This window comes from Centruroides vittatus, unplaced genomic scaffold, assembly GCF_030686945.1.
Source record: "Centruroides vittatus isolate TY-2023 unplaced genomic scaffold, ASM3068694v2 contig_2733, whole genome shotgun sequence".
In the NCBI taxonomy this organism is placed as follows: Eukaryota; Metazoa; Arthropoda; class Arachnida; order Scorpiones; family Buthidae; genus Centruroides; species Centruroides vittatus.
In genome coordinates, this window is record NW_027121740.1 from 4,257 (window position 1) to 17,496 (window position 13,240).

Consider the following 13,240-nt stretch of genomic DNA (forward strand, 5'->3'; position numbering starts at 1 on the left):
CAAGTAAATAATGATTTATTTTAAATTTTTGGGTAAGAATCGACTGCGTCTACCCCCTCTCCGAATACGTCTATGCTCGAAACGACGATTTTAATACATTCAATTTTTACTTAAATTGCGAGAAAAAAAACAACGTTAATGTTTACGCTTAATTAAACTTTGACTTGATCAAAGGATCCTTTCGATTTTCTATCCCGTTCCGTTCTTTTCGAGCGAAGACGATTCCACTTTCCTTTTAAACGTCATTCATTGTATTAATATTTCAAAATTAACAAATAAGACTTAAACTGTTATAAACCGCAATGGCAAATGTAAGCATAATGTTAATAATTTCAACAAATTTAAAAAGTATTATAGAAAAAGACAATGAAGCGAACGTTTAAAGGTCACACACCAGTGACATCGACTACAGCATTTATATGAGGTGAGAGAGAAAGAAAGAGAAAGGGTATCTTTGTGCAGAGGCGATATCGTTACCGATGAAGGTCAACTGAGGTGCGATTATTGCTATTTGAAAACTTTAACCAATATCCCGCTCTGAGGTCTTTGTAAGACTGCTGAGGCAATTTTTGTGGCCTTTACGAAGGCCTTCATAATAAATCTAAGATCAGAAAATACGTAACGAAAATAGTAAATAGGTTAATGTTACCCTAGGTATACAAAATGGCGGCTCGTCTCTGACTCCAGAACACAGAAGTAGTAGTAAAAGAAATAGTAGGCACACACGTTTTCTAAACCTAACGTATTCTAATAATTTAGTTGCTAATAATTATGATAATTTATTAGAATAGGTTAGGTTTAGAAAAGTGCGTTTCCATTGTTTCCTCGCTCCTGTATGCTGGAGTCAGAGACGAGCCGCCATTTTGTATACCTAGGGTAACATTAACCAGTAAATAATGATGATCGATGGTAAAAAGCATCGATGTTTATTTAAATTTTCAGTTTTTTCCTGTTACGTCAGAAATAAAAGGAAAACGAAAGTTAATTCGACTTAAAGTTTTGTTGACACTTGTTATTGCAATAGGTACTATACATGAGTATAAGCAGCTCTTACAAAAGGAACAAATTAAACTGCTAATTTATAAATATCTCCAAAATTCGTAGAACTTAATATTAATAGTTTTCGTATGTTCTTTGGGCTCAGACTTGCTCGTTTTTTTTATTAATAATAAACCCGGCCTTAGAAAACAACCTTCCCGACGGCATTGAAGTTACGGGTGTGTTTAAATTATAACAATAGATTATATAGAAAAAGAGAGGAAGAGAAAAAGAAAAAAACTCTTGATCTAGACATCGCGACGCAAAACGTAAACAACGAGTGTCGGAACACGTGCCAAAACACGTGTTAAAAACGATCCGTCTATGTCAAACGGAAGGGTAGAATTCTGATACGAAAGTCCATAAATAAATAGAATTATGACACAAAAGCTCATAAATAGGCGAAATTCTGACTCGAGTGCTCATAAATAGTCGATCTAAGAAGACAACTTCGGAAGGGAGGAACAGTTTAATAGATAGAAAAACATCGCGCTTGAATCGTAAAAGTTCCTAGATGACAGAAATCGCAATTAACGGGCTAAATTATGAGTTCGAGTCTTGTAAATTTATCAACAATCTCCGAACACAATGGTCAAAAAGGCGCCAGATGGACACTCCGAATCGGACCTTTCCCATGACCCGGATCGTCCCGAGTTTCGCCTAGAAACAAAGGAAAGACCAATCGGAAAACGGGAAAGGGGATGAGGGGCCATACTTCTTCTTAAATGGAGCAGTCCATCCTTCCTAACAGTTCGTCAGGAGGTTGGTACTCCAACTTTATTCAATAACCTTGCTTCGCATCTTGCTTTGCAAGGGTTGCATACATTCATGCGGACGTAGCCGCTATATTATTATCCCGAAACTTTTCCAATAGTTGATAGTCATAAAATAGTTGATATTCCTGTCAACTATTGAAAAAGTTTGACTATGTTAGATAAGGCACCTATGTGGTGCAGGTGGTTTTGATGATTTAATTTACTTAAGTGAGCAGTGCAAAGTATATCACTATAGTCTAAAGTCTGCTATGAAATATATTAGCACCGTCTCATACTATTGATGTTGAAGAGGTGAACAATTTGGCATTTATGTCGTTCAAATGATTTAGTTATGTACAGTACATTTTCGGAAAGTATCCTAGGTGATTTCTACACTAATTCAAATTGCCTATGTGTTACGATAGAGAGGTGAAATTCCCATTGCAGATATTATGTATTTCACCGAACTAGGGATGAGGGGCAAATCGGAAATTGGAATAGCGAGCGAAAAACTATAAAAATCGGAATCTCCAAGGTCGGGGAGAGTCTCCTCCGCATCCCGCAAAGAGTCGTGATCTGTGTTGTGTCGCCGCCAACAACGTAGGACGCCTCAGCACCTCTGCGAGCATCTGTCCAGCGATCTCATCTCGTCTGCCCCGGGGCTTCGACGGAAGGGAAATCCTCGCCACTCCGAAGGACTGTAGAGAAATGGACTGTCAATTGTAGATATAAGCATATATGTTATCCAATAAACGGGTTTCCTTATGTAAAACACTTGTCATCATTTGCCTCCTTATGCCCATCCCCATCCGCCACACCCACATGCAAACGTCCCTTAGGTTCATCCTAACACGGGATTAACTTATCCCCACTTGTCGGCGACCTTACACAGGAATGTAACAAGACATAGCATAAAATTTCTGCTAGTATCTTGGTTATATGAGTTCAGATTATTCGAAAGTCAAAAAAATCCTGTTGAGAAATACAAGTGTAAATTGTTTGCTCTTCTACCTAGTTTCTCAATGGGATTTTTTGAATGGTTTTAACCGATCTTCTACTCGCCATTATCGACCATATAGAATTGCCAGATGGCGGTGTTCGTCCGTCCACCGTTCACGTTTTGGGCTGAATACGTGCGCCTCAACCTCTCTAATGTCACAATTAGTAACTTCGAGCTTAAATTATTGTGACATCGTCACAATGCTGAGCTGCACTTTTTAATTAATCATATTTCCAATTTAATGTAAAATACATGATCTCGATTTTAGTAGTCTTGTCCCTGTACATCATACTGTTCCTGATAATAGTAGAGTAATGCGTCATCTTCAGTCTGACGTACCCAGGAAGGCACTCCCCTTAGGCAATGGGCTAGGTTACGAGGGTGCGTCGTGTGACTGGTCAGCATAGTTTAAATATTTGTAGTTGGGTCGGAGCAGTCGGTGAGCTACAGCCAATGAGAGCGTCGAAGCTACAACTAATCAGTCTTTGGATATATGAAAACTATCCAATCACTCAAATATAGCTTTACATTATATATATTTTTCTAATTTATTTAAATGTTTCCTTGTACCTTATTTTTTCATAATTGCTTAAATTCTCTATGGGAATACATATGACTAATATATAAGCCTATATTAAAAAACATTAAATATTACCATCTTTTCTTATTACGTCGATAGACTTTTCGGAAGAATTTATTAATGAAGTAAGATCATATCTGCAAAGTTTAAATCAGGTAGATTACAAAAATATTTTTAAAAATTAGAAAAACTTAAAAAGGATTTTTAACACCCGTTCCGATTGGTCCTTACGAATCGGCCACCGACATATAATCGTACTCAATGTGAATGCTTCTACTACTAGTCGGTCCGATTATAGGATCGGTCGGGTTGGACCAGTCGCTCCAATCGGTCATAGTGTGAAACAGCCCTAACTCTGTTCTTGAAAAAATTTTTGAACCGAAATGACGTGATGCAGCCCTATAAATTCTGCAAGTGGGTAAGTCAGGGACTTACACACATCCATACAGAAAAAAAATCCAACTTCTTTTGACTGTTACCGCGTATATTACCTAGTTTATAGTATAATACTCGTATAATATAAATTTATAAGGTAATCTCATAATTAATTCAGAGTAGTTTAGTCTCATAAATTTAACTCTCGTTAAAAAACTGCGGATGCAAATAGCATTGATATAAATTAAAATGCTGAAATTTCCTTCTCAGAAATTTATTTAAATGCAGTTTATTGCCCAATGTAACAGGAAATAAAGTAATCTGTAATTAGTACCGTACGTTCAAAGAATTTCAGTCTTTTGTTGCAATAATATTAATATATTATTGCGACTTTTTACGATTAAATTGCTTATTTGTACAAAATATTAAATTATCTTTTGTTAAAGATAACGTGTATGATGCAATTTATTTTGAGAAAACAGGATATAGATTAGAATAAAACTGGAGAAATTTACACGTATTCATCATTATACATAAAAAACAAAGTAAAAGTGAGTAAACTGTCTTCATCTTGTTCTCTCTTTAAATATATCGGTTTTATAAATGCATGTGTATTTTTACAGAATGAATATGTATTTTGTTTTCACATTATGCGTGTTATTTTGTATGGAAAAGTAAGGACTGTTTATAAATTAATTTGTATTTTGATCGGGTTTTTGAATTCTATTAAATTTTTCTTCGCTTTTTATAAAGCACGATATCAGCTTTAACCTGTCTGGCTTGCGACCAAAATACGTGCGAAAAGAAAACAGAAGAAGATTGTCCTGCAGGTTTGACTCGTGACGTTTGCGAGTGTTGCGTAATATGTGCTAAGGTAAGATAATTTTTATTAATGTGAATTAATATTTTATAATATTCAAGGGTGAACGTTAAACATGACTCATGCTTTTCTAGAAAACTAGTTCGAATCTTCTAAAGAGATATAAATGGACCCAAGAGATCACTTTCTCTGTTGAGATGTCTTTTTTAAAAACTATCTCGGCCCTAAAGGCACTCAGAGGGTCTTTTTAAAAACCAATATGGGTTCGGCCAGGCTCACAGTGGGCAGCCGGGTGGTGAGGGATGGTGCTCGATATATCCGGATGTACCACTCTGAAAATTTCTAGGATTTTACTGACTCGTTCGGATTCGATTTCGGGTTCCACAGAGCAGTAAGCCGCCACCCTAACAGCTTGGCTATACGGCCATGTCTCTAGAGAGGTCAGAAATGTCATGGGTGAGTTAATCTGCATATGTTGGCAGTGCTGTAACTAGCCATTCTTGTGCCCTGTGCAAGAATTTGCATTTAGGCCCCTTGATTAATTAGGTTTGAGGAAATAATAAAACAAATACATGTATTTTGGGCCCCCTTCCAAGTGAGCCCTGTGCGGGTGCACCTGTTGCACCTGCCTAGTTATGGCACTGTATGTTGGCCTTGTTCCTTACCACCTAATCATTTATGGTAGAATCCACGATAGACACGAGAAAAGAGGAAAGTACCTGCAAAGTAGAGTTAAATTCAATATATAATTTCTATAGAAAAAAATCAGCATAGTTGTTAAGATGTCAGCGCAGTGCCGTAACTAGGGTGGTGCCCAGGCACAGGGCGTAGACCCTGGGGGGAGCAGAAATGACCTGGACCAAGTTTTGGGGCGTAGTTACAGATGCTCGCACCGGGCGCATAAAAGGCTAGTTACGGCGCTGTGTCAGCGTACCGTTCTGGGGAACCAGGGAACGGATCCCTGAGGTTTTTTAAACTCAGCTCTGTGGGCATTAAGAGAACTTTTCCCCCAGGCCCATTATGGGTTAATCCAGATCCACAATGGTCGGGTAGGGTAACGGATGGAGTCAGACATACTCCCGAAAATTCCTGGGATCGAAAACCCCCATGGATTTTTGGGGATCATGCTCAAACACACGCTACAGTATGCAACAAGTGGACGCTATATAGGTTTCGCTACGTTTAGTTAACGATTTGATTTAATGCCATTTTACTGGCATTAAATCAGTAACATTAGATCGGTGGCGCTAAATCTATAATTTTATTTAAGTATATTAACGATAATTTATTATATATGCAGGATATTGGAGAAAGGTGCGGAGGAATTTGGAATATGTACGGCAAGTGTGGTCGGAATTTGAAATGTGTAAACCCTTCTAACCCTCTTACTACATTCGATTATGCAAATGAATATGGAATATGTTTGCCAATTAGAGAATAGTTTGAATAAAATGAGATGCGAGTGATTAATTCATTACTGCATCAATAATTAATAAGTCTTTGATGTTTCTTCCAAAAGATTTCATTAAGTTTTTTAGCATTTTAAAGGAAAATATGAATATTACAATTTTTCTGGAGTTTAAGCCACTGCTTTGAAGAATATAACGGATAAATTCAGTCGAAAAACGAATATCGTAAACTCACAGTTTGTTTTTTATTTGCTCTTTCCGCAGTGTGGGCAGTAAGGACTTTTTCATATTAATCGTGGCTTCAGCGGGTGGGCCAACAGGCGATGAGGGTCAAACGACTACTGAAAATTTCCTGGGATGTTGCTCGCCCGGATTCGGTCGCGTATCCCCAGGATGATAGCTGGATGCCGAGGCGTGAAAAGCATCAAGCTACCTCTCTTGGGAACATGGAATCGAATCCGGGTAAATCCCAAGAAATTTTTCAGTAGTAGTTCGACCTGGATATGTCAGGTTCCGCCCTCATTGTGGCGCCTGACTGAACCCACGATAGAGACGGAGAAAGGGACCTCTTAGTGCCGCAGCATGGGAAGAATAAAAAAAAAAGAGGTTTTTTTAATGAGATTATTAAAAGATGATGTTTTTAAGGAATAGTTTAGCAAACTGACCAGTTTAAGTGCCCACAGTGGCCGAATGCGTAAAACCACTGAACACTGGTCATGGGTTCGAGCCTTTCCAACAGGTTTGCCACGTAGAGTTTTCCGGGTTTTCTTCACGTTAGTAACGTCTAAATAGGGGCCAATTTCCCATAAAAGTCTTGCCGGGAAGCATCTCCTCTCGACAGATCGCCCACGTGTAGCCAAATAAACCAAACTACATTTTGAGACAATGGTGAGCAAACTGGTGTGCCCAAAGAACTTTTACCATTTTAAATAAAAACATACGCAATTAATTGCGTATACTGTATTTCTATTTAAACAGTAAAATTTATTGTTTCTGTTCTTATATTCCTATTAATATTGAAATATTCTGTTCATACGAGTTGAAAGAGGAATAGCGAATATCGAAGCAGCTTTAAAAGCCACGCAAGTGAAGAACTTTCAGAACCCCCTGCCTTAGATAACAAGTATAAAGAAATAATGATTTGCATATACTTAAAAACATTTTAAAAGCATTCTTAATTTTATTTTAAATTTATTTATAAACAAATGAAGTGCGAAGGAAATAAATTTTGATTAATAATCTTGAATTTAGCGGCCAGAATTCAGAGATCAGGCTTCTATTCTCGAAATATAGTCTCTTTTATTGGGAAGATTTGTTACTACACAAGCTGTTAAAGCAGATCTTGAAATGCGCATTTTTTCAGCTCGAGTCCATCGATCTTTTTTTATGTCGTAGCACTCCACGCTAGAAATTGTTGTAGTGCCGTTGAAACCACCCAGAACAAATATTACATCTTCTAAAACCTACCAAAAAGAAAATAATTGTGTATCAATATATATGTTACCGGCCAAACCCGATTTCAGGCCAAACTAGTTTGTCCTAGGCCGAACTGATTTATGTACTATAAATAGGTGCCAGTGTAAAAAAAATGATTTTGTGTAATTCGAAATGCCACCACTGTACACCCTGTAAAAATAAATAAAAGATAAAATATTTTATATGTTACACTAAGAAGCACAAATAAGTTCATTGTTAATTTTAATTTGACTCTAAAAGTTATTTTTATTATTTCGTTTGAATTTTTGAAAATATTTTCGAAAGTTAATTACTTTTAAAAGTGCATGGCTTAATAAAAAAATACAAACTGATAAGTACTGATTATCTTGTTTTTATTTTATAGTTTTGTACAAGTGTTGTGTCACTTCTAATCAATACCGTTTTTGGTTAATGTTACCCTAGGTACGAAGATGATGGCTCGTCTCCGATTCCAGCGATCAGAAGACAGGGAACAGTCCCCACTGTTCCCTGTCTTCTGGTTGCTGGAATCGGAGACGAGCCGCCACCTTCGATACCTAGAGTAACATTAACCCCGTTTTTTATGATTAAGTAGACTATGTTTGAATAAATATTGTTAATCTAATTGATTGCCTTTTAATTTTGTTTTAACCATTAATATACTTGAATAATAATTCTAAATCAGTTCGGCCTAGGACAAACTAGTTTGGCCTGAAATCGAGTTTGGCCGGTAACATATATATATACACCATATACGCATATATGTATATTATATACATAAATCAACGGAAAGAAAATGTACTTACAACAACGGCAAAATTGCTTCTAGGTGTTTTCATATCCGAAAGAGGATACCATTCTTTAGTTTTAGGGTTGTATTTTTGTCCAGTAGAAAGTCTAGAATTTCCGTCGAAACCTCCAAAAACGTAGAGAATTCCGTTATGATTTGTGCATGAAACCCCGCTACGAAAGGTACTCATGGAGGAAATCACAGTCCATTGATTCGTTTCGGGATTGTAAAATTCGACCGAATTCAAGAAATCATGGCCATTATAACCACCTACAACATAGATGCATCCATCTAGATTTGTAGCACACGCATCACTTCTTTCGAAATTCATGGAAGCGATCATCCGCCACTTAAAGGGAGAAATCAAAAAATATAATTCTAAAGTTGGTGAAATTCCATAAAGTAAAAACTATTTTATTATAATTACTTGATTTGTGTCACAATTATATTTCTCCGCCGAGTTTAATCTGGCGATTCCATCGAATCCGCCCAAGGCATAAATAATGTTGCCTGTAACGGCTACATTAACGTAACACCTAAAAATATATACATGTACGGTATATAATAAAAATAAGAATAAATTCCTCTATAGTCTCTACATAACCTATGTTTTCTATGTTAAGAAAGTAAATATTAACCTTTTTGAATACATCGGAGCAATCTCCATCCATGTTGACACGGAAGTATCAAAACAGTAGCAAGTATTAAAGAACTCTGTACCATTGAAGCCGCCTAAAATGTAGATTTTGTAACCTACAACTGCACATTTGTGGTACGCTCTTGGACTAACTTGATATTTTGTGGGTAACTATGAAAGCATTAATTAAATTTCGTTTTAATATTTTTTATATTACAAAACTAGCGGACCCAGCCACGCGTTGCTGCGGCTCAAAATGTGTCTATTATAAATGTATAACACTTTCCCCGCAGGGGGATTTCGAAAAATCCCTTTTTAGTGTATATTCTGTTGACGTATCCTATTAAAACACAATCAAACACGCAAAAAACCGCATCTAAAATAGTATAACAGAAGCCGAGTTCTTCACGGTAAGCCTTAATCCTGTTCCTCTTCCTCCGGGGGAATTTCGACATCTATATTATATAAAAACGCCCGTATTCGAATGCAACGTTGTGTGAAAATTTCAAAGGAATTGGTGAAGAACTTTCGGAGATTAGCTATTAGGAACAAACGAACATTACATTTTTATTTATATAGACTATGACATCATTATCCTGAAATCTTTTACAGCAATACAAAATTTTGTTGTTTCTTTCTTCGGAAATAAAGAAATGAATCGTTTAAAACAGGAAGGCTCATTTAATCGTTACATTAATTCTCTCGAACAGAAATAAGGCATATTTAATCCCTTGTTTTTATAACAATTATACAGTAAACACTATAATTATACTATGTAAGCACTGCATGATTATTATACTGTACTGTACAAGTCGAAAGGTCTGATGCAGGCATCGGGGCATACTAAATTACAAATAAAAATAATAATATACTGAATATTATACTGTAAAAATATAAAATAATTTATACCACATTTTCCGTTATTCGGTGAGACGTCAGCGCAGTGATAAAAACTCGTTCCATATTTTAGCTCGATGGCGATTTGCAGCGCCATCTCAAAACGCTTACAAAATTTCATTAGCGAGGTTGAGGAGCGCCAGCTGTTTGCTAAGACAACGAACGAAGTATTGCGGCGCCACGTTCGTAGGTTTTAATTGAACTGGAAGATGAAAATTTTCTTTTTAAATATGGATGAAATAACTTATGACAGTTTACGAACAGCTAAAAGTAAACATTTTTAACTTTTTCCTATCTGAAAGACTGACAGGCGTAATTGTCTTTTCGTCTTCGTATGTCAGATACGAATTTCTTAGTTATATTATTTGTGTCTTGATTTTAGATATCAAGTAATAATATAATAATTAGCATTATATAACCCACATGTCGAAACTTTCAGCAAAACCATTATATATATATTTCATTTTTTATTATCTATATTTTATAATGCAATCTACGGCATATTTGTACTCACAGCACATTGTTTTGTGTACCTTTCTAATTTATCACTATTGCTTGTTAAAGATCTTGTGAATGAAAGTAATTAATTATTTACCGAGTATAATTTTGTTTTAAAACTAGTAAATGTTTCATATTTTCATTAGAAACAGCAACCAATATCAAAATTTATTTTAAAGAACTCCAGACATCATTCAGCGCAGTTGACCTAGGCTTGCTTGAAAATATCGTCACTGTATTTAGGCACGATGTCATGAACATAGCCAGATATTTTGGACCTATCTTCCCGATGTTCCTCGTTGGAATCAATTGTGGCTATTAAAGACGAGTATTGTGGCTCATCGTAGTCATTTTTGAAAAAGCTGGAATTGTGATTTATAACAGATTCCGAACAAATACTCTAAACATTTATAATAGATGCTGTGAAAACGCGATCCATTTTTATTAGCGGAGTGCTAGCTGTTGTTTTCCATCTAACACGTCAGCAGGAAGTTAAATATTTCACATATCCGCTAGCGGATAGCAAGCGCTACGTTGAATAACGGAAACGTGGATAATGTTAATTTAAATAATAGCTTGGGGCGCCCCCTAGTGTCGTTTTTGACATATCGTGACAGAAAGAAAGAAAGAAAATGCCCATTTTTCAGCTTTATATAGTAGATAAGTAAACAATAGATACTCACAATCATCCAGCTATCCGTTTTAATGTCGTAAGTTTCGATTAGATTTATAGCGTTTTGGTCTCTCCAACCACCAATAGCAAAGACGACCCCATGTGGTAATCTGGGTGTCTTCTGCAATTCACATTTGATACAGTTTCCTTCCGGCATCTTTGCATCCAAATCAAATAAGCATCGGTTGGCTTCGATGATAACAGAGCAGCAGTTTGAATCGTTACAAACGTATTTGTTCAGTTTGACGTTTTCTAAAAAGTAATCCGGATTCATCAAACCCAAGCGCACGTGCAGTATTAGCCTGCTAATGTACGTCAAACGGCCGTTTTTATCGTGTTCGACCCAACGCAGAACCATTTCCCAAACGAAATCTTCCACTTTGACGTTCAGTTCCTCGTGACTTACGATCTCTATCACTTCGTCCACGGATAGTGTTAGATACTGATCTTCTCTAGCAACTTTCGTAAAGTTGATTAATATAAATCTATTAAGGGAAGCGAAAACGTTATTGTAACCTGGTAACACTATAAGAATGATTTAGAAAGAATTAATTAATACTGTATACGCACTTAAAAGCTTTCGCTTCCATCTCTCCGCAGTTGTATGACCTGAACAACTTCCATATACCGATGCAGTTTTTTTTGTTGATGTGATTAAGCAGAAAATCCCAGCAATTCTTTAACATTTTGGTGACTATAAATTTATGGGCCACCGAAATTAATTGGTGCACGTTGTTCATCGATATATCGTTGTTTCTCGTATAGGCGAATTGTATTATGTGCTGCAGCATCTTGGACGTTACGCGTGGAATTGTGATTTCTTTTCTTTGGATATTGTTAATCCGATCCGTATATAACGCTTCGAAATACGGACTGCAGGTGACTAATACTATTCGATGAACATGAAATTCCCCTCCGTCTTCTGTCTTTAAGACAGAATCGCACATTAAATCTTCGTTCATTATTTTCCATAAGATGTTCAGAGGGGATGAGTGTGGACAGTCCTGTCGTGTTTTATCAATTTCGGCCGACATTCGATTTGAGTTTTCCATGGATTACACTTTTTCTGAATAAAATTTCAAATTTATAATTCTCAAGAATAGAATAAAAGATGTTCCAACGCCGAAAAAAAAGCCTTTTTAAGAACGCGATTATTAGAAAACAATATCGAACAATAATAAGTTTATTATTTTCGTGTAAATAAGCCAACGTCATTATAATTATTTATATTTTATATTCCCGCGATTACTCCCCGAAAAAATCATGGGATTTCTCGATCTGTCCGGGTTCGATTCCATTCTCCAGGGCGGCAAGCTGCTATCCTAATACGTATCCGAAATGTTCTATAGGTGTTTGCAAAGAAACGTTAATCTTCGTTTTCTCGGGAATGTGCTTTTTATAGAGGAAGCGATATTACTGTTACATTACGCACTTAATAAATGGAAATGACATCTCTATAATTTTCGCTTAAAAACTCGCTAATTAATTAATACTGTACTAGTTGCCAACCGTCCTATATTTAACCGTATTGTCCTCCCCTTTTCCTTTTGAGTACAGTTTTAATGCGTGTTTTTGTTTAATTTTACTGTGTTATCTTTGAAATACAGTAGAGCGTCGTTTATCCGAAAGCAGGTTAACCGAAACGTCGGTTATCCGAAAGCTTTACAGTCGGACTGTGTCGTGCTGAATCGAACGTTTTTTATACTAGATTAACTTCTAAAGTATAATTTTTTGTTTTTATATTTTTCAATATATTTTTGTTTGTACAAAATAAAGAAATAATTTTTAACGATACAATAGCCTCGATTATTATTATAAAAATTTTCGTTAGGCTTAAAATCGACGAAAATTCAACACGAAGCGACACGCAACGAAGAAAAATTTCAACATCGGATAGGTTAATATATTTTTTCGTACATAATCGGTTATCCGAACAACCCCAGTTCCCCAATTTATTCGGATAAACGACGCTCTACTGTATTGCCTTAATTGTCTCATTCTAAAGCAGCGATTCCTAACCGGGAATACGCGAAATAATTAAATCGTGGATCTAGCATGTTGCCACAATCTGTAATCCAAATTTTTATAAACACTTTGGATCAACAATTTTCCAATTTGAGTCTCAGAAAAAATTTCAATCGAATACATTAGACAACAAATTCAAAATTGGAATGATCTTACTGATTACAGTAGTGCTTTCTGAAGAAATTTTATTAGTAATGCTTAAAAATAGTTTTAAAATTTTAACAGCATTCTGGACGAAATGTAGCTCATACCCAGATAGCATATCAGGACCACCGACAACAGTTTGTA

At 36.0% G+C, this 13,240-nt stretch overlaps 2 protein-coding genes and 1 non-coding gene across 4 annotated transcripts; 2 read left to right on the top strand and 1 right to left on the bottom strand.

Annotated features, from left to right (window-relative positions):
- The first annotated feature begins 450 nt into the window (after positions 1 to 450).
- Positions 451 to 587, top strand: LOC136971947 (U4 spliceosomal RNA). The gene has a single exon (XR_010880248.1). It is a non-coding gene; the product is annotated as a U4 spliceosomal RNA (small nuclear RNA).
- Positions 588 to 4,266: 3,679 nt separating this feature from the next.
- On the top strand, positions 4,267 to 6,064 carry LOC136971943 (venom protein 302-like). Of its 2 annotated transcripts, XM_067266464.1 has the most exons (4): positions 4,267 to 4,299; positions 4,372 to 4,422; positions 4,502 to 4,622; positions 5,869 to 6,064. In XM_067266464.1, exons 2-4 carry the CDS (start codon positions 4,373 to 4,375, stop codon positions 6,007 to 6,009), a joined length of 312 nt encoding a protein of 103 aa, XP_067122565.1. In that variant the 5' UTR covers positions 4,267 to 4,299; position 4,372; the 3' UTR covers positions 6,010 to 6,064. The 2 variants fall into 2 exon arrangements, with proteins under 2 accessions (XP_067122565.1, XP_067122563.1); XM_067266462.1 differs by having other exon boundaries at positions 4,288 to 4,422.
- A 1,069-nt stretch (positions 6,065 to 7,133) lies between these two features.
- Positions 7,134 to 12,063, bottom strand: LOC136971944 (kelch-like protein 10). The gene is made up of 6 exons (XM_067266465.1): positions 11,498 to 12,063; positions 10,938 to 11,412; positions 8,861 to 9,030; positions 8,650 to 8,758; positions 8,239 to 8,571; positions 7,134 to 7,440 (listed from the first exon to the last, which is right to left on the bottom strand). Exons 1-6 carry the CDS (start codon positions 11,977 to 11,979, stop codon positions 7,246 to 7,248), a joined length of 1,764 nt encoding a protein of 587 aa, XP_067122566.1. The 5' UTR covers positions 11,980 to 12,063; the 3' UTR covers positions 7,134 to 7,245.
- Between the last annotated feature and the right edge of the window lie 1,177 nt (positions 12,064 to 13,240).